Genomic DNA, 25,616 nt, shown 5'->3' on the forward strand with positions numbered 1-25,616 from the left:
ATTGGAGAAGTGAGGGATCAAGAAGACTGAGTGGATGTGATTAAAAAAAACAAGTTAACCACTACTCTAAGAGCTTCAAGTTCCATCACAACACTAAAGCAAGTAAGAAAGAAAAAGGGAAAGAGCTCACTTCTATTCTTTAAGATCACAACATTTAGAGCAAATCAAGCACGAGCTACAATGAGAAAAATTCAATATTTGTAAAGATTATTTTATATGTATTTTCTATCTTTCTTTTGTGCACGATATTAGGGAATCTCGTGTGGGATTTTCGTATAACTAAAACCATAACAAATCAGCAACCTTGAAAGGTTTGGTTGTACCCATAAAATAGCTCGATTGTAGTTGATTATCTTAAAAAATTGGCTAAGTTTTGCGGTTTGGAAATCAGCAAGGAGTTCCTAAGTGTTAGAACTCGGAGTTGGTTTAGCTATACAAACAAAAAAGCTTGATTTTGGTTGATTGCCAAAGAAAATCAACTAGATTTTATTGTGAGTTCGAAAAACTACTAAGCTATAATCTTGCTTATAGATCATAGTGAATTTTCCAAAGACGAAACCTTCGAGAGTAAATGTAGGAGCCGAGTTTGGCTCCAAACCGCTATAAAATCTTGGTGTTTGATTTGTTTGTGCTTGTTCTTATTTTTTGCACTTATTTATCATTCATTTTGCTGTGCATATTTATGTTTAAATTAGTTTTACTTAATCATTATTTAAGTTTGTAAAAAGTTTTGGAAAACTCAATTCATCCCCCACCTCTTGGGTTGTCATCTTGGGCAACAATTGGTATCAAAGTAGGATGCTTCAGATCCTATGACGATTCATTGTGATAGTACGGCAGCAATTGCCTATGCTAAGGATCTCAAGTATCATGGAAGAACCAAACATATAGACATTCGATATCACTATGTGAGGAATATGATTGTGCATAAGGAGGTGGTCCTGAAGTATATTTCTACAAATCACATGGTTGCAGACCCCTTGACTAAGCCTATAGCAAGAGATGCTTTTAAGGCTTATGTTAAAAGTCTAAGGTTGCATAGATTGTAATTTTTCTTCAGTTGACTATGATTTGTACACCTATTTAGGATATTAATGCTATTCATTGTTTGGTATATAGCATGATTGATGATGATCACACACATGAACATACTACGTGATTATAGTATATAAAGGTATGTCAACAGGCAAAGATTGGCTTATTCATACAAGCAATTGCCTCTGGTGTATGAATAGCAAGTTGAGATGAGACAATATTTTTGGGCTTGTGGAACAAGGTAGGATGATAAACAAAAATATGTTGCCTTAGTTGGAGCTAAGAAGAAGTCCTTTTTCAGTGTATGGACTGCACATGGAGAACCCACAATCCATGTAGCATGTGGTTAGCCAGATGTGAGATCTACTTTTGGCGCCTCACTATGTGAGTCTTTGAGTCATTTAATTGACTTATTTTATGCCCTTGTTTATTTTTGACTAAGTCATAAGACTAAGGTTTTGATGTCAGCTACTCTAGCATGTTGCTTATGACTATGATTGATACAGTCTAAAATGGCATTGCTGGAAAAGCGATCAGACCAAGGTTAAGTGGCATGAGGGCGAAGGGAAGACTATTTATTAACACATCAATGAGTGTATTTGCTGTCAACAGGTTATGGCACTATAGAGTTTAGTGACATAATCGTGAATACATCCTGATAATGGTGTAAGAGTCAAGCGTTGTTTTGACTATTTATACTTGAGAGCGATTAAAAAGGCTTGATCTGGTGTGTCTGAATGGGTCTAGGGTATAACGAGACACTTAGGGATGTTGCTATGCTGGTCTTTTCTGGTGAGAGATTTGGTGTAGTGTTCCCATATTTTTTCTACATGTATGCTCGGTGGTCGCACAACCTATTTGCTAATATGAACAAGATTGAGAACACTTAAGGAGATGCATGACTGGGTTGTGCCCACTGTGTGCGAGTGGGAGATATAATAAAAGGGAGGGCGCCCTCAGTGGGTGCTCCCCCGTAGCCCGGAAGTAACCCCTAGCTTAAAGCCAGACGTACATGCGGTTTTGCCTTTGGGCAAAATGGCTATAGAATGCTATTTAATCCGGCCATCAATTATGATTTTGGGGGGATTATATAAAGCTCCTCCTCCTCCCTAGTTGAAGGAGCACGAATAAAATTTCTCTTCTTGCATCTTCTTGTGTTCTCTTTTGATTGGGGCATTCAGGCATGGAAATAGTAGATGTTGCTCTCGTAGTGTGTTTCTTCACTGAATAGAAACTCTGGCGGCTTAAGCTTTGGAGGTTCAAACTTTGGGACACGTGAAACAACCTCTGAAGGTATACAAATTTCCGTGACTGTGAGGTATACAAATTTCCACTGTATTATTTATTTGTATGCATAGTTTCTAACATTGATGTTATCACAGAACTCACTCTCTCTCTCACACTCACTCTTCCCTCTAGCCCTCAGCCATAACCTACATCTTGCCCCAATTGAAGCTACTGGCCACTACCAAGCTTGTGCTAAACCAACCGCTCGGAGCCTCCCCAATCTCAAAGATCTACTCCCTGCTGTAGAAAAGGTATCACCTTTCCTTGTTCAAAGGAGGCTCAAATCTCTCCCTCCAGCCTCCTCCCACCTTTCTTGTTGTTTCTTAAGTTGCCAGCACTATGTTGAACCTAGATGCTCGACTGGGTGGTTGACCACAACCCCAACCATCAAAATCCCCTAAACGACAGTTATCCTTCACTATTTTGAGAGGCTTGGACCTCTCTCGCACTCTTCATCTCTCCCCCCTCATTGTATGTCGGCCACTAGCGTGCTTGCTAGACCTTGTTGTCAATTGGCAGCCGACCAAGCTCTTCACCTATAGATCCATCTATTTTGTTCGCGGAGGCCTGAAGGGCCGAGTCAGTTCTGCCGCCTGCCAACGTAGATGCGCTGGAGGAGTAGGGTGGGTTATACCACTAGGGAGTCCCTGAACCCACTGGCGAGGCCCTGTCGGAGTACGAAGTCGAGCGAGGCTTGGTCGGAGTCGACTTGTGGCGCTATGGGCCCCTGCGCTAGTTTAAGAAAATAAAGTTGTGCCTTCACTAACACCTGCAGATTTTGGTGTAATGGTAGCGCTTGATCCTGACAATTGGTATCAGAGCCATAGGTCTCGAGTTCGAAACCTAGGCATCACCTTGGGGGGGGATTGTTGGCGGAGGCCTGAGGGGCTGAGTCAACATTGGCGGAGGCCTGAAGGGCCGAGTCAGTCCTGCCGCCTGCCAACGTGGATGCACTGAAGGACTAGGGTGGGTTATACCACTAGGGGGTCCCTGAACCCACTGGCGAGGCCCTGTCGGAGTCCGGAGTCGGGCGAGGCTTGGTCAGAGTCGACTTGTGGCGTTATAGGCCCCTGCGCTAGTTTAAAGAAATAAAGTTGCACCTTCACTAACGCCTGTGGATTTTGGTGTAATGGTAGCGCTTGATCCTGACATGTTTCCTTGTTCCACCCTCCTAGATCCACTGAGATGTTGGTCCCTTGCTTTGTCTAGCCTTGGAACTTTTTCACCCAAGCTCTTCCATCTACAGCTTACAAATAAATGTACATAGTCACTTTTATAACCTTTCCTTAGTCATGATATAACGAGCAACTTCCTTCTTGCAGGTTGGTGGCGGTCACAACAATTCAAACCTTAGTTCGCTAGCCTAGGCAATGCCAAACTAGTTGCATATATTATCGCATCCTCATTGACTCACACCCCATCAAGCCCTTTAGTGGATATCTTAGAAGGCAAAAAAAGTCATTTGGGATGTTACTGGCCTGAAGCTCGATGATTTGGCTAGACCCAGGAAGATGTTTGAAATTCAAGGTGTGATTGACGTCCTGCTACAAGTCAACCTACCTATCGATTAGGTAGCAATTATAAGTGAATTGAAAAGCCAGCTTTTAAGCTTTTCGTAGATGCACCATACTATAGCTATAACAACCATAGAGATTGGATAGGCTATAACCCGAAGGAAGAGTTCGAGTTTGACATAGCTAAGATAGAGGATGAAGCTGTCCCATGAAAAAGCTCCTATGACAATCTAGAGGCCAAAGTTGCTTCAACTGAGTAGTTGATCGCTTCTCTGGAGTCTCAACTAGAAAATCCTCATATGAGTCTGATGGGGTTCAAGGTGAACCTTGCTAAGGAGAAGAGTGCCTTTGAAGTGAAGTTCCAAGCCATGCCAGATGCTCATGCTAGACTTTAAGACTGCATCTTTCAATTACCCACTCTGATGGCCAAGATGGCCAAACCAAACAAGTTAACTGAGCAATTATAACATGAATGGGAGCACATTAAAGGCATTTCTAGAACCTTTTAGGCCCCTTTTCACATTGTAACTTGTTGCACAATGATGTACTCAACCTTGAAAGTAATGCATGGACTTTTAACAACCATCATGTGGGAATTATGACACTACTATTTACTTTATTATAAATTTCTACTTTTGGTCTGGATGAACCATTCCAAGATATTCATACCTGATGGAAGATAGCATCATCCATAGTCCACATTTGGATCTTTAGTCATTTGAAATGCCAGGCACCAGGGCGAATAATCCCTTGCATTGTCATGTTTACCTCCAGTATATGAAGTATGTATAACATAGATAGGTTCAGTAGTCTTCACCACAAAACTCGTTATAGCGTATGATGGCCTAGTTCTCGATTACACCTTGGCCGATAAGCTGATTCATCCATTACGAAGATGCGTTCAGCCGTCTTTACCACCGAACTCATCATATTGTACTGTGGCCTAGTTTTCCCATACACGTAGGCCGATAAGCCGACACATCCATTACAAAGATGGGAATAGATCTCCTCACCATAAGACTTGCCATAGAGTACAATGGCTTAATACTCTCATACACTGGTTGATAAACCCATTCATCCATTAGAAGGCTAGATTTGATTGTCTTCACTATCGGACTTGCCGAAATGTACCATAACTTTGCCTATTAGCTTTCAATAATGGAAACAAGTTTTTCAAATGATGTAGCAACCAAAGTTGAAAATGCTACCTACCGTCACCTTAGTATAGCATTCTCTTTCTTTACAACTACTTTCATGACTTCCTTCCGCAATTTACTGTTTCATACCTTTCAATTTTGGATAAATTAAATGACTAGACATTTGAATTCATTTCAAAACTTTACTATAAATCACGTCTTGGTTGAGCAATTCACTTTACAAATACTCAATGTTTTGTCATCATCAAAAAGGGAGAGATTGTGGAGTGATTGATTATACCCCTATTTGATTTTGATGAGCTCAAAGCATTTGAGTATTTTTAATGTTGTACTAATGAATTCAATCTAGTGTTTCAGACAAATATATGTGAATTTATCTTTAAGAGCATCGAGCTTTGGTTCAAAGAATTTTGGCTAAGTGTTGAACTCAATTAAGCCAAAGTCTGAATCTCGAGTCGACTTCGGAAGATTGCGAGTCGATTCTAAGTGTTTCAGAGGTTCTGGCACAAGCTCGAGTCGACTCCGATACACTACGAGTCGACTCCGACTGAGAACAGACAGAAGGACAGAAAGATGAACTTCAGACTCTGTCACCGAGTCAACTCCAGAAGGCTTCGAGTCGACTCCGATGCTTGCCGAGTCGACTTCCGACGGTTCCGAGTCGACTCCAAGAAGTAACAAACAGAAAGACAGAGAAGTGTTTTCTAGATCCTGTTACCGAGTCGACTCTAGAAGGATGCGAGTCGACTCCAACGTTTGGCGAGTCGACTCCTAACATGCCAGAGTCGACTCTCAGAGGAAAGCGGACTGAAAGGTAGAAAACCAAACTCAGTGACCCTGCGAACGAGTCGACTCCGAGAATTCGGGAGTCGACCCCAAGTCAGCCGAGTCGACTCTAGCAAAGTGCGAGTCGACTCCGAGGCAGCTCAGATCAACAGACAGAGGATCGATTTTTCGGGCTCTGAGAGCCGAGTCGACTCCAAGAGGATCCGAGTCGACTCGAGAGAGAAATGTAGAAGAATATATCTCTGGAATCCTGAGAACGAGCCGTCTCCAAAATGCCAAGTTATCTTCAGATCTTGGCGAGTCGACTCCAGGGTTGAACCGAGTCGACTCCAGGTTGGGACGTCACTTTAATTCAAATTCTGAACAGTGGGCGAGTCGTCTCCAGTAAAACATGAGTCGACTCCAGCAACAGCCGAGTCGACTCCACATCAAGCGAGTCGACTCCGACCCCAATGGATACATTGTCAGGAGATGCAGACTGTGCAGAACGGCCACAAATCAATGTCTAACGGCTATTTTTCAAAAGAGACTGTTTAAATAGCCAGAGTAAACAATAGTAGAAGACAAGAGAGCTATTCCATTTAAGTAAAAAGAAATTTCCACCTACCAAGAGTTCTCAAGAGTAAATACAAGCAAAAGAAGGAAGAGGTGCATTCAACTCCATCCGACAAGCACTTCCTTCACTTTCAAGGCTCTCCTACTATCCTCAAATCTTCAGTAATTTTTAGAGGAGACCAGGAAATCGAGAAGTCCCTACTTCCCATTCTAAAAACTGTTTGAGGGCTTCTAACCTTTACTTTGCATTTATTGTTTTCACATCTGCTTGTTTAAAAGCTTTCTCCGTGAAATCCCAAACACTACTTTCCTTACTTGATTTAATCAGGAGATTGAATCAAGGGTTGTAAGGTTAGTTGGTGAGCCGAAGTTAAAACCAACGGTGTAAGGGTTTGATTATGATCCCGGAAAAACAATCGGATGGTTCTAGTCGGTGAGCCTATGAAAACTGACCGAGTTCGTTGTGATCTCGCGAAAATAACAAGTTGGGTTGTAAACTTGTAAAACAATCGGCTGTAATCTAAGGAATTATAGTGAACTCCCAAGTGAAGCTTGGGGAGTGGACGTAGGAGCAAGGGTTGGCTCCGAACCACTATAAAATCTTCTTGTGTTTGCATTGGCTATTTGTCTCTTCCAATCTCCTCATCAAGAAGCTTAATTAACTTGCTTGCATTAGATTTAATAATTTACTAATCAAGTTTTTTAATTGGTCGAGAATCAATCTAAACCCAATTCACCCCTCCTCTTGGGTTGTTTCTTTGGGCAACAAGTGGTATCAGACCCGGAGCTCTTATATTAAAAGAGTAAAAGATCAAAATGACAACCCCTTTTGGATCTTCTCTTAGTGAGGGGCAATCCACCAATAGGCCTCCATTCTTCAATGGAACTAACCACACCTATTGGAAGGCTAGAATGAGGATATTTATCCAAGCCCAAGATTATGATGTTTGGAGCATCATAGTTAATGAACTATATATTCCTTCTATCTATGTAGATAACATTACTATACCCAAGCTTGAAAAAGATTGGGATGATAGTGATAGAAGAAAGGCACAACTAAATGCCAAAGTAATGAATGTACTTTTTAGTGCCTTAGACCATAATGAATTTAATAGAATCTCTACTTGCAATTTTGTAAAAGAAATATGGGATAGACTTGAAGTGACCCACGAGGGCACGAATCAAATCAAGGAATCCAAAATAAACATGCTAGTTCATAAGTATGAACTATTTAAAATGGAATCTAATGAAACCATCACTTGCATGTTCACTATATTTACTGATATTGTCAACGGCTTAAAAAGCCTTAGCAAAAGTTATACTAACAGTGACCTTGTCAGAAAAATTCTTCAATCTTTACTAAGGTCATGGGAAGCCAAGGTAACAGCGATCCAAGAAGCTAAATACTTGAACAAGCTGCCACTCGAGGAGCTCCTTGGATCTTTGATGACACATGAGCTCACAATGAAGCAACACAGTGAAGAAGAGTCCTCCCACAAGAAAAAGGTAATTGCCCTTAAATCTACTTGTTCTAACAAGGATTTCTTTTGCAGTAGTAGCAGTGAAGAAGAAGAAAATGAGAAAGATGAAGATGAGGCTCTTCTCGTGCGAAAGTTCAGAAGATTCATCAACCGGAAAAAGTTCTTTCATCAGAAGAGATGTTCCTCAAGTTCCTACAACAAGGATAAAGGTAAGGAAAGAGAAAATGAGGGAATCGGATGCTATGAATGCAAGAAGCCGGGACATTTCAGAATCGACTGTCCCTTGCTGAAAAGGGCAGCAAATACAAGAAGAAGAAAGTTATTGTCTCCACTTTGACCGACTCCGATCAATCATCATCATCATCGGATGAGGACAAGAGGAAAAAGCAAATTTTTGTTTTATGGCGAACGAAAATGAGGTAATATCTAAAACACATTTAGATTTCACCTTTGATGAATTGTATGATGCTTTTAATGAACTAATGGATGAATATAAGACAATAAACCTTAAAAATAAAGAATTGAAACTAACTAATCAATCTTACACTCATAAGTACGATAAATTAAGTAAGGACAAGGACTCTATCATCAAAGAAAACTTAGAATTTAAAACAAGCAACTAATTGCTAACTCAAAAAACTAATACTTTAATTAAAGATAACGAAAAACTAACTAAGGAAGTTTCAGAAATTAAAAACAGTAACCAAACTCTAAAAGATAACTTTACAAAAGATCTAAATTTACTAAAAACAGAAAAACTGAACTTAACAAAAGAACTTGAAAAATATAAACCTATAGTTGAGAAGTTTACCTTTAGTTCTGAAAAACTAGAAATGATTCTTAATAATCAAAGAGCTGTATTTAATAAAGTCGGTTTAGGGTATAAGCCTAACAACAAGCAAAAATATCTTAAAAACTTTTTGTAAAAGCCGGAGAAAGTAAAACCAAAAATGTAACTTATTTTTGCTGTGGTAAAGTAGGACATATAGCAAATGTATGTAACCACAAAAAAACTGAAGTTAAAAGAATGATTAAAAAGATTTGGGTTCCAAAAGGAACCAACATTACTAACCTTGAAGGACCCAAGAAAACTTGGATACCTAAAACTATATGATTTTCTTGTGTAGGAGTGTTTTGCAGCCAAGGTCAACAAATACTGTTGGTACTTGGATAGTGGCTACTCAAGACACATGACAAGGAGCAATTCTTCACCCTAGAGCCTAAAGAGGGAGGTGCGGTGACTTTTGAAGACAACAACCAAGGTCACATCATTGGTATAGGTAAAATACAAATCACCCCTTCAACCTTCGTTGATAATGTACGGTTTGTAGATGGTCTTAAGCATAACTTACTTAGCGTTAGTCAATTATGTGATAAAGGTTTTGATGTTCTGTTTAAGCCATCTTTATGCATTATAACCAACTCAATTGACAATAGCTTAGTATTCAAAGGAATAAGACGTGGCAATGTTTATGTAGTAGATCTTGAAGATCTTGCCAAAAATAGCCATTGCTTAGTAGCTAGTGATTCTAAAGTCAATGATACAAGTTGGTTATGGCACCGTAAATTAGGTCATGCAAGTATGGATACAATATCAAAATTAGTTAAAAGAGATTCTATGATTGGTTTACCAAAGCTAAAATTTGAGAAAAATAAAATTTGTGAAGCATGTCAATATTGTTAGATGTATGCCCTAGAAGCCAATCTGACGGACACATTATATAAATTTGTACTTGACTTTATTATTATTGAATAATAAATGGGCATTCTTTTCATTCATATTATTTATGTGTCTATGAATCGTCCAAGGAATTAATAAGATGATGATACATATTCTCAAGAGTTGAGAATTTGAGCCATTTATCATTGGTGATTAACTTCTAAATGCTCCTGATCAATGGATCATCACGAGGACGGTGATCGATCCGATCAATGCATAGATCAATTTCCTTATGGATGGACGAGACTCGAGTCCACGGTGTAGGGACACTGAAGTGATACTGCAGGTGCTTGTTAGAGAACAAGGCTACTGAGCGTGACTAAGACAAAAAGTCACTTGGATGACTATCCACTCGTCAGTGACTTGCTTGATGTTGCAGTAGTGTGACTGATCCTTTGACCTGCGGTGCTTCGGCTAGTCACAGTGAGGTTATTGTAGTTTGACTGCACATATACATGGTCTCTAGTTATATAGATCCTTGTTGTGTAGATTGGCTGTAATAGGTTCACTGTAGGAGTAAGGTATGCACTTACATGGAATCTATCGACCTTGATAGAAGAGGAGTGATCCTATGTGATTTATTAGACTGAGTTCTAAGACCTTGGCTAGGACAGTAATATAAAGTGGAGAAAGAGTTTTCCACTATTGAACTCAAGTCGAATAAATCTAGACATATGACAGACGATGGGGTTTGACGAGTTATCCATGACCTCCGGTCTGTAGGGATCCACGATAGAAGGACTGTATCATACGATAACTGCACCTAGAGGTTCATCATTCTATTCTGCTGGGTTGCCATTATATGCTGCTAGATGTCACTGGTGGATGGTGAGACTCACAGGGACCATCTTGATGGTCGATGATTCCTGGTAAGTTGAGTTAAAATTGTTTCAACCCATTGAAAAAAGTTTTCAATGATATTGTGATAGAGATCACAATATATCTCACTACCAGACAGAATAGAACCTATGGGGTCACACACATTAGAGGTATTGACCGATCCGATGGTTGAATGTGATTAGGAATCACAAATAATCAATTTGATTGATAATTGGTTAACTCTCTAAAGGTTAGTGAGTTGAAGAAGGAATAATTACAATTGGATTGCAATTTAATTAAATCAATTGGATTTAATTAATTGAACTTGTTCGAGTTAAATTAAAGTCCTACTTGGAGTAGGATTTCTAAAGTCTTAATTTATTTAGTCTAATAAAATGATTCCTAATTAGATTAGGAATTACTTGAAGAGGGGCCACCTAATCCTCCTTAGAGGAGGATTAAGTTTACATAAGAGGCCACTCCTCTTCTTTTCTTTGTGCGGCACAAAGGGAGGGGTGTACGCCCCTCGTATGGATATGCATTGGAGCTCCTATTTTTTAGGAGAAAATAGGAGCTCCACGTGCATGATAGAAATGAGGGAGGCCCTCCCTGGGTTCATTAATTGAAGGGAAAAGGAGGGGCGTACGCCCCTCCTAGGATAAATATGGGTGGCTGCCCCCTTATAAAATCCCCTCAAAAAGGGTTGTGCCGTGAGCCTTAAATGAAAGGGATCTTCTCTTAGAGTAGCCAGCCGCAAGCCTCCTATTCTCCTCTCTTGTTTTTCAGCCGTGAGCTTTAAAAGAGAAGGGAGGAAGGCGTGTGGGCTAATTCCTATTCTATTCCTTCATCCACCACGTGAACAAAAGAAAAGGCTGCAAGGGGTGTTGCAATCTTCTTCCTTTTCTTTGTTCCTTCTCTCAAATCAATCAAGAGTTGATTGAAAAGGGAGAGCTTCAACCATCAAAACAAATCTCTGCAAGGAAGCTAACACCCTGGGGAGATACGAGAGCTTCGATCGGTCCTCTGCTTCGTGTGGATACCTGTAGAGGCCGGATGCGTGTGCGGCTTCCACTGAACCTTCATCAAATCCACGTAAATCAGATTTGCGGAGACCATCTACCTGCACAAGGTGAAGATCTGATATTCTTAATGATTTTAAAATGGTTTAAAATAATTTAATTCTAATCTATCTACAAAAGAAAGATTTTAAAACACGTTCATGCGATGAACAGATCCTGCATATATTTTTCCGTTGCAATCTGAAAATTATTTCGAAATTTTTATGGCATATGAGGGATGCTAACAAATATGGCAAACAATCTAGGAGTTCCTTTAAATCCATAAATTATGTTTCTACTACTAGACCCCTTGAACTACTTCACATGGATCTTTTTGTACCAACTAGAACCACAAGCCTTGGTGGAAATAAGTATGGCCTTGTCATTGTAAATGATTTTTCTAGATACACATGGGTCATGTTTTTAGCTCATAAAGATGAAGCATTTTCAGTATTTAAGAAATTTCATAAGAAAGTAACTAACTCAAGAAATGCTTCAGTTATAGCTATTAGGAGTGATCATGGAACGGAATTTGAAAATCATCTATTTAATGAATTCTGTAGTAAAAAGGGAATAACTCATAATTTCTCTGCACCTAGGACACCACAACAAAATGGAGTTGTGAAAAGAAAGAATAGAACCCTAGAGAAAATGGGTAGAACCATGTTGTGTGAAAGTAACCTCCCAAAGTATTTTTGGGGAGAAGCCATTAACACATCATGTCATATATTAAATAAAGTTCTATTAAGACCAATTATAAAGAAAACACCTTACGAACTTTGGAGAGATAGAAAGCCCAAAGTAAACTACTTTCATGTGTTTGGATGTAGGTGTTTCATTCATAATAATGGCAAAGATAACTTAGATAAATTTGATTCCAAATTTGATGAAGGTATCTTTTTGGGATATTCTATATCAAGTAAGGCATATAGAGTCTTCAACAAAAGAACCCTTGTAATTGAAGAATCCATCCATGTTGTTTTTGATGAGTCTAATGATGCTTTCTCTAGCAAGAGAGTAGTATTTGATGATGATGCATGAATAATTGAAGAAAAGATGGATCACATGACTCTACAAGAGGATGAACCCAAGCAAGTTGAAGAAACTACAACAAGCCAAGATGTAATTGCCGAACATGGGCTTACAAAGGCTTGGAGGTATGCTCACGGTCACTCTAAAAAATTAATCTTAGATGATCCATCTCAACCTGTTAGGACTAGAGCCTCTCTTAGAAACTTAAATAATCATCTTGCATTTGTTTCACATTTAGAACCTAAAAACTTTGAAGAAGCTGAAAGTGATGTAAATTGGATAAATGCTATGCAAGAGGAACTTAACCAATTTACAAGAAATAAAGTATGGAACTTAGTTGAAAGATCCACTGAATACTCAATAATAGAAACTAAATGGATATACAAAAATAAACTTGATGAAAATGGAATTGTGATTAGGAACAAGGCTAGACTAGTAGCAAAGGGCTATAATCAAGAAGAAAGTATAGACTTTGATGAGACTTTTGCTCCTGTAGCTAGACTTGAGGCAATTAGATTGTTACTAGCATTTGCATGTAATAAAAATTTCAAATTATTCCAAATGGATGTAAAAAATGCCTTCTTGAATGGGTATATTAATGAGGAGGTTTATGTAGAACAACCTCCTGGTTTTGAGAATCATCAATACCCCAATCATGTTTATAAACTAAATAAAGCACTTTATGGTCTAAAACAAGCCCCTAGAGCATGGTATGAAAGACTTAGCAAATTTTTATTAGACCATAAATTTTCTAGAGAAAATGTTGATACAACTCTATTTTTGAAAAAAAAAAACAAAAATTTGTCAATAGTGCAGATTTATGTAGATGATATTATTTACGGTGCTACTAACAATCGTCTTTGCGAAGAGTTTGTTGAATTAATGCAGAGTGAATTTGAGATGAGCATGATGGGAGAATTGAACTACCTCCTCGGGCTTCAAATCAAACAATCCAAGGAAAGGATTTTCATCAATCAAGCTAAATACATCAAGAAAATGCTAAAGAACTTTGATATGGATGGAAACAAGTCAATTGGCACTCCCATGAGCTCATCATGCAAACTAGACAAAGATGAATCAGGTAAATCAGTAGATCAAAAAGCTGTATAGAGGTATGATAGGATCTTTATTATATCTTACAGCAAGTAGACCTGATATCATATTTAGTGTATGCATGTGTGCTAGATATCAATCTAATCCTAAGGAATTACACCTAATTGCAGTTAAGAGAATTTTTAAATATCTCATAGGAACAAAAAACATAGGACTTTGGTACTCTAAAGAATCAAGCATAAACTTAATAGGGTACACTGATTCAGACTTCGTTGGTTGTAAACTTGATAGAGAAAGTACCAGCGGGTCTTGTCAATTTTTAGGAGAAAATCTAATTTCATGGTTTAGCAAGAAACAAAACTCGGTTGCACTATCTACGGCTGAAGCTGAATATGTTGCTGCCGGAAGTTGTTGTGCTCAAATTTTATGGATCAAGCAACAACTTGAAGATTATAGCATTAAACAAAATAAAATTCCCATAAATTGTGATAATACAAGTGTCATAAATCTAACTAAAAATCCAATTCAACACTCAAGAACTAAACATATTGAGATAAGACATCACTTTATAAGAGATCATGTGTTAAATGGTGATGTGATGCTTGAATTTGTTTGCACTGATGATCAACTTGCTGACATCTTCACAAAATTCTTGAGTGAAGATCGATTTTGTATTCTTAGAAGAGGATTAGGAGTGATTAATCCATTCTTGTGATACTCCCCTATAATTCATTGATTTTGATGATTAGCTTATATTGGATATAGGATTTCTCGTCTATGGTCATCAAATCATTCCTTAAGTTCTAAAGATTTCTATATCCTCTCCTTTGGCACGGAATTAACTGAGTTTTTTGGTTATGTGCCAGAGTTCGAGTCGACTCGAATAGATTTTAGAGTCGGCTCATGGACGAGTCGACTCGCGCATATTTAGGAGTGACTCGAGGTCGAGTCAACTCGCGACTTATCGGAGTTGACTTGAGGTCGGAAAACCGACTTTTATCCCTAAGCGGAATGTTTTTCTCTTCACTTCTATTTTCAGCCGCCACTGTTCAAAAGCCCTAGAGTCATCTCCTACCTCGTCCCCGACCTAGTTTTGGCCTTCTCTCTCGTGTTTTCTCTCATTTTTCTTGTCCTTCCCTCGGTTTTTAGGTCAAAATGCCTAGGAAAGCCGTTGTCCCGAGCCGGAAGAGACCTCTTACCGCGAGCAGCGCCGAGCGACAGTCCAAGGCACGGAACGAACCCGTGAGGCCACCATCTCGAGTTCCTTTTCCGCCTAGGCCGGTTCCCTCACGTCCATGCGCCGGGAGAGTTGTCTCTACCGGAAGGAAAGTCAACTTTGACTTCCTCTCCCGGAAAGAGTTCACCCTAGGGCATCGTCTTAGGGCCTAGGGCTTAGAGTTTTTTTGTTCCCTTAACCTCCCTACATACCCAGGGTTAGTGAGGAAATTTTACGGGACCGTCACACGGGGTGGCGGTGGTATCCAAGGGACTGTAACAGGAGTCCCTATTTTCATTTCGGAGGACTTCATTGCTCGAGTTCTCTATCTCTCTCGAGAGGGGATTGCTCCTACATATCCATCCGATAGGACTGAGGCTCTTACGACCATCTTAGGGAGCCCACCTCAATCCCCCATAGAGGTGGTGTTTGCAAATCAGCTTTCAGCTGAAATGCGACTCCTCCTAAGTATCATATCTAGGACTCTCTTTCCTAAGACTGGGAGGTTTGACTTCATTTCTGAGAGAGACCTAGGATTGATGTTCCACATTCTACAGGACATCCCCCTGAACTTCCCCAAACTCATTTATAGATACATCTATGGACCCCTAGACAAACCTAGGTTGAGTCTCCCGTATGGCATGCTTTTCACACTCATCTTTAGGAAGTTAGAAGTCCCTATCCCTGAGAGAGAACCCTCTCGCTCCCTCAGACATACTGACCATATGGGTGAGGAGACTCTCCATCGAATGGATTTCCACAAGGTGGAGGGAGTCTGGGTTAGGAGAACATCTTCATCCACACTATCTGACCCTACTACTCACCATTCACCTAGTCCTGACCATGACCAGGACCACTACACAGCTCCTCCTACTTTTTCTTCCACTTCTGGTCCTTCATTTCCATCTACTTCAGCTGGACCATCTACAGCTCCACCACCTCAGCAACTTCTAGAAGTCCGGATCAGCACTGAGCAGCTTCGAAAGATGAGACAGGAGATAGTGAGGGAGCTGAGAGATGATATATTGAGAGAGTTGCGAGGTCCACTGAGTGCTCTCTCCACTGACGTCGTTCTCTCCTTAGCAGCGGTGTCCAAGATGATAGCAGACCTTAAGGAGGAAATGTACAACATAAGGAGCCTAGTCCAAGGTCAATACTGGAGCCTTAGCGACATAAAGGATGACATGAGGAAGATGCGAGACAGCATCAGAGAAGAGCTGACAAGCCAGAGTCAAGGTGCGGAAAGGTTTGCAAATGCCTTAATCTTCAAGCTGGACACTATTCAGGAGAGTGTGACCCAGCTAACTGAGATACAATCTAGGGCCACCTCTGAGATCATCGCACAACTAGGAAATGTATCTGAGGGGATAAGCTTGGTCATGAAACATGCTAGACTGAGTACGGGAGCCACATCCTCCACTACTAAAAGACCCTAGTGTATTTTTGATTTTATGATGTACAGTCCCTTGAGAACTTTTCTGATATGTATTCATATTTGTACTCAATTTGACTTTAATACAATGAATAGAAATTTCCTTTCAAAACTGTGCACATTGACTTCTTATCTTTTTCTGTGTTTTGTGCCTTTTTGTTATGATGACAAAAAGGGGAAGAAAATATGATGAATTGAAATGTAAAAAAAATCACTAAAAAGAAAATTCTTAAGGCAAAATGTAATTTATTCTTAGTGGATTCAATACCTCGAGGCTCATTATCTCTCTGTTGGGGCTCCTCAAGGAGTAATCTCTAGAATCTATTCAAGGGATATTCGGAGAATAGTTGAATCATACTCAAGAACAAATTGTTAGATTTTCCCTCTGAAAGTAAGAATTTAAGCTCAAAAGTTTCAAAACATTTAAAGTAAATTCAGAAAACTTAAACAAAATTGAATGCACATGTTGAGGGGGAGAATCTGAAATCTTAAGAAAGCAAATTCATTAATCACATATAAGCCAAACAATTGATTGCATGATTTGAAGGCTTATATAATTCCAAATAAAAGGAGGAGCTTTAATTTCAGGATTTACTGTTTCATACCTTTCAATTTTGGATAAATTAAATGACTAGACATTTGAATTCATTTCAAAACTTTACTATAAATCATCTCTTGGTTGAGCAATTCACTTTACAAATACTCAATATTTTGTCATCATCAAAAAGGGGGAGATTGTGGAGTAATTGATTATACCCCTATTTGATTTTGATGAGCTCAAAATATTTGAGTATATTTCATGTTGTACTAATGAATTCAATCTAGTGTTTCAGGCAAATATATGTGAATTTATCTTTAAGAGCATCGAGCTTTGGTTCAAAGAATTTTGGCTAAGTGTTGAACTCAATTAAGCCAAAGTCTGAATCTCGAGTCGACTCCGGAAGATTGCGAGTCGATTCTAAGTGTTTCAGAGGTTCTGGCACAAGCTCGAGTCGACTCCGGTACACTACGAGTCGACTCCGACTGAGAACAGACAGAAGGACAGAAAGATGAACTTCAGACCCTGTCACCGAGTCGACTTCAGAAGGCTTCGAGTCGACTCCGATGCTTGCTGAGTCGACTTCCGACGGTTCCGAGTCGACTCCAAGAAGTAACAAACAGAAAGACAGAGAAGTGTTTGCTAGATCCTGTTACCGAGTCGACTCCAGAAGGATGCGAGTCGACTCCAACGTTTGGCGAGTCGACTCCTAAACATGCCAGAGTCGACTCTCAGAGGAAAGCGGACTGAAAGGCAGAAAACCAAACTCAGTGACCCTATGAACTAGTCGACTCCGAGAATTCGAGAGTCGACCCCAAGTCAGCCGAGTCGACTCTAGCAAAGTGCGAGTCGACTCCGAGGCAGCTCAGATCAACAGACAGAGGATCGATTTTTCGGGCTCTGAGAGCCGAGTCGACTCCAAGAGGATCCGAGTCGACTCGAGAGAGAAATGTAGAAGAATATATCTCTGGAATCCTGAGAACGAGCCGTCTCCAAAATGCCGAGTCATCTCCAGATCTTGGCGAGTCGACTCCAGGGTTGAACCGAGTCGACTCCAGGTTGGGACGTCACTTTAATTCAAATTCTGAACAGTGGGCGAGTCGTCTCCAGTAAAGCATGAGTCGACTCCAGCAACAGCCGAGTTGACTCCAGATCAAGCGAGTCGACTCCGACCCCAATGTATACATTGCCAGGAGATGCAGACTGTGTAGAACGGCCACAAATCAATGTCTAACGGCTATTTTTCAAAAGAGACTGTTTAAATAGCCAGAGTAAACAGTAGTAGAAGACAAAAGAGCTATTCCATTTAAGTAAAAAAATTTTCCACCTACCAAGAGTTCTCAAGAGTAAATACAAGCAAAAGAAGGAAGAAGTGCATTCAACTCCATCCGACAAGCACTTCCTTCACTTTCAAGGCTCTCCTACTATCCTCAAATCTTCAGTACTTTTCAGAGAGACCGAGAAATCGAGAAGTCTCTACTTCCCATTCCAAGCCATGCCAGATGCTCATGCTAGACTTTAAGACTGCATCTTTCAATTACCCACTCTGATGGCCAAGATGGCCAAACCAAACAAGTTAACTGTGCAATTATAACATGAATGGGAGCACATTAAAGGCATTACTAGAACCTTTTAGGCCCCTTTTCACATTGTAACTTGTTGCACAATGATGTACTCAACCTTGAAAGTAATGCATGGACTTTTAACAACCATCATGTGGGAATTATGACACTACTATTTACTTTATTATAAATTTCTACTTTTGGTCTGGATGAACCATTCCAAGATATTCATACCTGATGGAAGATAGCATCATCCATAGTCCACATTTGGATCTTTAGTCATTTGAAATGCCAGGCACCAGGGCGAATAATCCCTTGCATTGTCATGTTTACCTCCAGTATATGAAGTATGTATAACATAGATAGGTTCAGCAGTCTTCACCATAGAACTCGTTATAGCGTATGATGGCCTAGTTCTCGATTACACCTTGGCCGATAAGCTGATTCATCCATTACGAAGATGCATTCAGCCGTCTTTACCACCGAACTCATCATATTGTACTGTGGCCTAGTTTTCCCATACACGTAGGCCGATAAGCCGACACATCCATTACAAAGATGGGAACAGATCTCCTCACCATAAGACTTGCCATAGATTACAATGGCTTAATACTCTCATACACTGGTTGATAAACCCATTCATCCATTAGAAGGCTAGATTTGATTGTCTTCACTATCGGACTTGCCGAAATGTACCATAACTTTGCCTATTAGCTTTCAATAATGGAAACAAGTTTTTCAAATGATGTAGCAACCAAAGTTGAAAATGCTACCTACCGTCACTTTAGTATAGCATTCTCTTTCTTTACAACTACTTTCATGACTTTCTTCCGTAATTTACTGTTTCATACCTTTCAATTTTGGATAAATTAAATGACTAGACATTTGAATTCATTACAAAACTTTACTATAAATCACCTCTTGGTTGAGCAATTCACTTTACAAATACTCAATGTTTTGTCATCATCAAAAAGGGGGAGATTGTGGAGTGATTGATTATACCCCTATTTGATTTTGATGAGCTCAAAGCATTTGAGTATTTTTAATGTTGTACTAATGAATTCAATCTAGTGTTTCAGACAAATATATGTGAATTTATCTTTAAGAGCATCGAGCTTTGGTTCAAAGAATTTTGGCTAAGTGTTGAACTCAATTAAGCCAAAGTCTGAATCTCGAGTCGACTCCGGAAGATTGTGAGTCGATTCTAAGTGTTTCAGAGGTTCTGGCACAAGCTCGAGTCGACTCCGATACACTACGAGTCGACTCCGACTGAGAACAGACAGAAGGACAGAAAGATGAACTTCAGACCCTGTCACCGAGTCGACTCCAGAAGGCTTCGAGTCGACTCTGATGCTTGCCGAGTCGACTTCCGACGGTTCCGAGTCGACTCCAAGAAGTAACAAACAGAAAGACAGAAAAGTGTTTTCTAGATCCTGTTACCGAGTCGACTCCAGAAGGATGCGAGTCGACTCCAATGTTTGGCGAGTTGACTCCTAAACATGCCAGAGTCGACTCTCAGAGGAAAGCGGACTGAAAGGCAGAAAACCAAACTCAGTGACCCTGTGAACGAGTCGACTCCGAGAATTCGGGAGTCGACCCCAAGTCAGCCGAGTCGACTCTAGCAAAGTGCGAGTCGACTCCGAGGCAGCTCAGATCAACAGACAGAGGATCGATTTTTTGGGCTCTGAGAGCCGAGTCGACTCTAAGAGGATCCGAGTCGACTCGAGAGAGAAATGCAGAAGAATATATCTCTGGAATCCTGAGAACGAGCCGTCTCCAAAATGCCGAGTCATCTCCAGATCTTGGCGAGTCGACTCTAGGGTTGAACCGAGTCGACTCCAGGTTGGGACGTTATTTTAATTCAAATCCTGAACAGTGGGTGAGTCGTCTCCAGTAAAGCATGAGTCGACTCCAGATCAAGCAAGTCGACTCCGACCCCAACGGATACATTGCCAGGAGATGCAGACTGTGCAGAACGGCCATAAATCAATGTCTAACGGCTATTTTTCAAAAGAGACTGTTTAAATAGCCAGAGTAAACAGTAGTAGAAGACAAGAGAGCTATTCCATTTAAGTAAAAAGGAATTTCCACCTACCAAGAGTTCTCAAGAGTAAATGCAAGCAAAAGAAGGAAGAGGTGCATTCAACTCCATCCGACAAGCACTTCCTTCACTTTCAAGGCTCTCCTACAGTCCTCAAATCTTCAGTACTTTCCAGAGGAGACCGGAAAATCGAGAAGTCCCTACTTTCCATTCCAAAAACTGTTTGAGGGCTTCTAACCTTTACTTTGCATTTATTGTTTTCACATCTGCTTGTTTAAAAGCTTTCTCTGTGAAATCCCAAACACTACTTTCCTTACTTGATTTAATCAGGGGATTGAATCAAGGGTTGTAAGGTTAGTTGGTGAGCCGAAGTTAAAACCAACGGTGTAAGGGCTTGCTTGTGATCCCGGAAAAACAATCGGGTGGTTCTAGTCAGTGAGCCTGTGAAAACCGACCGAGTTTGTTGTGATCTCGCGAAAACAACAAGTTGGGTTGTGAACTTGTAAAACAATCGGCTGTAATCCAAGGAATTATAGTGAACTCCCAAGTGAAGCTTGGGGAGTGGACGTAGGAGGAAGGGTTGGCTCCGAACCACTATAAAATCTCCTTGTGTCTGCATTGGCTATTTGTCTCTTCCAATCTCCTCATCAAGAAGCTTAATTAACTTGCTTGCATTAGATTTAATTATTTACTAATCAAGTTTTTTAATTGGTCGAGAATTAATCCAAACCCAATTCACCCCCCCCCCCCCTCTTGGGTTGTTTCTTTGGGCAACAATGTCCTACTAGATGAGCGACAAGGCTAGTTCGGGCTCTTTCCATCCTATCTAGATGTGTTGCAAGGCTTGCCAGTAGAGTCGCATCCAGATGTTGTAGAGGAGAGCGATGCTAAGTCAAATGATGTGGGTTGGTGCATGAAGGCATGCCACTAGCATCAGATCAGCTAGAAAGTGACCAAAAGGGGGGGGGGGGGGGGATAGAGAGTAGCATGGGTTCAAGTACCTTGACCTTCTAAGACTTTCGTCACCGTCACAATATTGTTTAATGGATAAAAGGTGTAGTGCTAAACTATGGGAGAAAGGTATAGCAATGGGCTACGGTAGGGGTTTAGCACTAGGATACGGTAGATATCAAAGTTACACCTACTCCTAAGGTAAAAAATAGAGTAAAATTAAGATAGGATAAAGATGCACTGGATTGATTGTCCAAAGATCCTTAATACAAAGTACATATTCAATATGTTTAGTAAAGTAAAATAACTGCACACTTTTGATAGCTATTCCCCATATCTCTTCCACTTCTGATGGTTATGCTATGTTGTCCCATTATGCACGTTCTTCAGCATCATCTTTTTGCAACAACTATCATCTCGATAACCATGTTTAATTAGCTGAAATCTTTGTCAGGTTTCCATTTGACCTACTTTTTATCATCATTCCTTCAGCCAATCCTGCGTATTTAGTCTCTAATATGATGCCTTGAATTGGCTTCTATTCAATAACCACTTAGTTTTGTCCTTTGAGATTTTCTCGTGAGGCACATTATAAAAGACTAAAAAGCAATGCTTTTAACATAAATCAGCGGATAACTAAACAACAATCATGGACAGGAGATCGAAGGGGACAACAGTTGCCAGAAGCAATTGTGAAAGAGAAACAAGCGGTCCCATGGAAATAGTCCCTCATCTGTATAAAAAATAACAAACTAGGGACAACTTCATCCTCATCATAGAAATGCAACGACAGAGCCTGGGTAAAGTCGGACGAAAGATCATAGAAAATCTGAAAATAGTATGGCTTCCCAATCCAAAGAGAACCATCATGTCACATTCAAATCCTTTGTGTCCTCACAAGCATAAATCTACTTCACTAGCAGGCTTGGAAGCTACAATAAACGTAATCAAGCAAGCCATGTTCTCCACTTGCTTTAAGGCCACTAGACTTATCCATCATGATTAAAAGAATTTCTTTTAGAAACGGGAAAAAAGAAATATATGATCATGCATCTTCCTTTCTACGTTGGAGTAACATAGCAATGGCACAAAAATATAGTTGATATGAAACAACACTACAAAACTAAGCCAAACATGACCACTTTTCAGAAGGGGAAGACACCACATAAATTAGTCATTCTGCAAAATCAGAATTTTGAATTAAAAAAAATAGGAAAAAAAGTTTGCCCATCGAACCAACGCAAGAAAAGGAAAAGATGATACGAAAAAGCAAAATAGTACCAAACCAATTTCGCACCAAAAATATTATTTTTGGAAAAAGAAAAGCAGAATCTCATCAAACATTAACGGATCATAGTTGCATCTTTTTCTGTCAATCCAAAATTATGCCACAGTTCTATTAACATAAACTAAAATGTAGTAGATTTGCTTCGGAGAAGAGGCACTGCTTGATAATCCTCTATTTTATTGATCCCAGGATGCCTAATGCAACCCCCGGTGCAGATTTTCAGAAATCCCAGAAATAGGCATACACTACAATAGGCAAATAATAGCCTATTGTAGAAGCTAGATGTTGCTAGGATTTGCCTCCATGCTATCACCATCAGGAGGATGCTAGATGTTGCCAGACAGAAGGGAGGGTTTTGGGGGTGGGGCCCTTGCAGAAGATGGCAGATTTTCCACTAGACTTGGGCAATCAGGCTGGCTTGGGGCAATTTTGAGTTAGCAATGAGAAAATTTAAGAAAAAAATAAAAAACTTTACGAAAATAAACTTCTGTGCCCACTTTTTTTTTTAGATGGCATTCATATAGTTCTCACGTGAGTACAACCTGCCAAATCAAAAGAAGGAAAATGACATAAGGGGTGGGAAATATCTCCAACCCTCGTCCCGACCACTCCATCGAAATGCCGGGCCACAAAGAAGCGATCCAGTCTGCCACACTATTCGCCTTCCGATAAATGTATGCAATCTGAAAGGAGCCTGACTTCTTGGCCAGACCACGGATCACTTCTGTGCCTATTTGATGAGAGTTTTTTTGGCCAGCAGTAAGATTAGAATCATGAGATAACGCAGACTTTTCCCAACAATTAAATATGATTGCTAGGAAAAATATATAGACCAGAAGTTTCTTAGAGCAATAGCTTTTTATATATATGGGTAAAAGTTCGCTGCTAACTTCTTGTAGTGTTGGAATTTGATTCGATATTAGTGACAGAAAGAAAAGACAAACCAATGGTGACACAAAGAATTGATGATAAACGACTAGCAGAGACTAGCATATGCTTCACATCTATCATCTTTTACAAGGCACAGCATCATTTATTTGAACATCAGCATCAAGATGTGCTCATTACGTAAGAAGTATTGCCTCTCATTACATCTTTAAGCCTGGATAGGCTGGAAGGATACGAGCTCCGCAGACCCATCCCAACCCTTGGACTGCTCCCATACCACAGCCATATACTTCCCTATGACTCCACCATTACTAGCCGCAATAATAACCCGATAGTTAAATCCAGAATCCGCCAACTGAAACTCGCCACTCACCACACTACTCAACACAAGTCTATCTTTGTCTTCATTATTGTGCTCTGTCAGCGCGAACCTTGCAATCTCAAGGAGAACGGAGTCATCAGGGTCGATTGGCTCCCAGCCATTGGGATAAGCCTTACCCATAGGCTCACCATTTGCAACAACTCCAAGAGCTAAATAAATGGTAATTAGAAGAAGAGGAAATGATTTCATGGTGATCCCAATGATGGCCATGTTTTCTCCTAGGGAAGAGATGAGAGGATGAAGAGGAGGATATACAAGAAGGGTGGTCGGAGGATGGGTGGGAGATTTGATAAATTATTTCTCCCATCCTTTCCAACTATTCTTGAAACCAATATAGCAATTTAATAAATTATAATACATGATTCCTTAATAGAAAAATTTCTATCGCATATTAGGTGATGAACATTAATGATTCCCAAGAATTAACACCCATTATTACTATTGATATCATTAACTCTAGTATCCAGACATTGAATGGAGAATGCCCAAGCCGAGTGTCCATTGAAAAACTTCCATCGTTAATTATTGCGTCCTTAAAATCAGCACCACGTGATGTGCGGGATTTGATTTTCTTCTCGTTTTTTCAACTATTTTGGAGATACAAGATGAAAATGTAATAAATTATAAACAATAATTAGTTTGAATTCCTAAAAATAAAATACTAAAATAGCCAAATTTCTATTGATATCATTAAGGGTAGTTTTCATAAAATGAATGGACAACTCTGCACAAGCTAAGTATCCATACAAAAACTTTCCTTGTTAATAGCAGCATTATTAACATCAGCACCACGTGATGTACGGGATATGATTTTATTCTCACATTTTCAACTATTTTGGAAATACAATATAACATTGTAATAAATTACAATAAATAAAAAGTTTTACTTGCTAAAAATAAAATACTAAAATAGCCAAATTTCTAGTACACATTAAGCAATGAACATTCGTGATCATTGACCAACTATTCATGAAAACAATATAGCAACTTAATAAATTATAATAAATAAAAGGTTAATAGCCAAATTTCTATTACATGTTAAGTAATAAACTTCAATGATTGTCGAGAATAACTTCAATGAAAAAACTGCACACTTTTGATAGCTATTCCCCATATCTCTTCCATTCCTCATGGTTTCATCTCGATAACCCTGTTTAATTTGCTGAAATCTTTGTTAGGTTTCCATTTGGCCTAATTCTTATCACCATTCCTTCAGCCATTCTTGGGTATTCAGTCTCTAAAAAGATGCCTTCAATTGGCTTCTATTCACTAACCACTTAGCCCTATCCCTTGAGATTTTCTCATGAGGCTCATTATACTTGTTTCCCCAACATATTATTGCCAATTATGCGCATGTCTACCACGTGTCAATTCGAGCAAGGATGTGGTGCAAACAATTATATTGCCTTAAGAGGGTGCCTCCTAGATCAATTACTGAAGTGACTCGGTATTCTTCCAATGACCTAGGCGAGGATCCCAAATTCACCCTATTTTTTCCAGACTTCCACTGCCCGATGCAAACAGGCCTACTTTGCCTCACAAAACAAAAGGTCTTCAAAAATCTTGGCCCAATAATGAAAGACTTTAAAGCCACGCTTTTAGCATAAATCAGCGGATAACTAAACAACAATCATGGACAGGAGATCGAAAAGAACAACAGTTGCCAGACGCAATTGTGAAAGTGAAACAAGCGGGCCCACAGAAATAGTCCCTCATCTGAATAAAAAATAGAAAACTAGTATGGCTTCCAGAACAAAGAGAACCATTCTGTTACATTCAAATTCTTTGGGCTCGTTTGATTCGCGAAAAGCATTTTTTCTT

The 25,616-nt window shown here is 39.7% G+C and overlaps 1 protein-coding gene across 1 annotated transcript; it reads right to left on the reverse strand.

Annotated features, from left to right (window-relative positions):
* Positions 1-23,621: 23,621 nt before the first annotated feature.
* LOC103698128 (cysteine proteinase inhibitor 1-like) lies at positions 23,622-24,005 on the reverse strand. The gene has a single exon (XM_008780115.1). The coding sequence runs from the start codon at positions 24,003-24,005 to the stop codon at positions 23,622-23,624; it is 384 nt and encodes a 127-aa protein (XP_008778337.1).
* Positions 24,006-25,616: the final 1,611 nt, after the last annotated feature.

Source organism: Phoenix dactylifera, unplaced genomic scaffold, assembly GCF_009389715.1.
Source record: "Phoenix dactylifera cultivar Barhee BC4 unplaced genomic scaffold, palm_55x_up_171113_PBpolish2nd_filt_p 000760F, whole genome shotgun sequence".
Classification (NCBI taxonomy): Eukaryota; Viridiplantae; Streptophyta; class Magnoliopsida; order Arecales; family Arecaceae; genus Phoenix; species Phoenix dactylifera.

Coding starts and splice junctions, on each gene's coding strand:
- LOC103698128 (XM_008780115.1), bottom strand. CDS start 24,005: ATGGCCATCATTGGGATCACCATGAAATCATTTCCTCTTCTTCTAATT.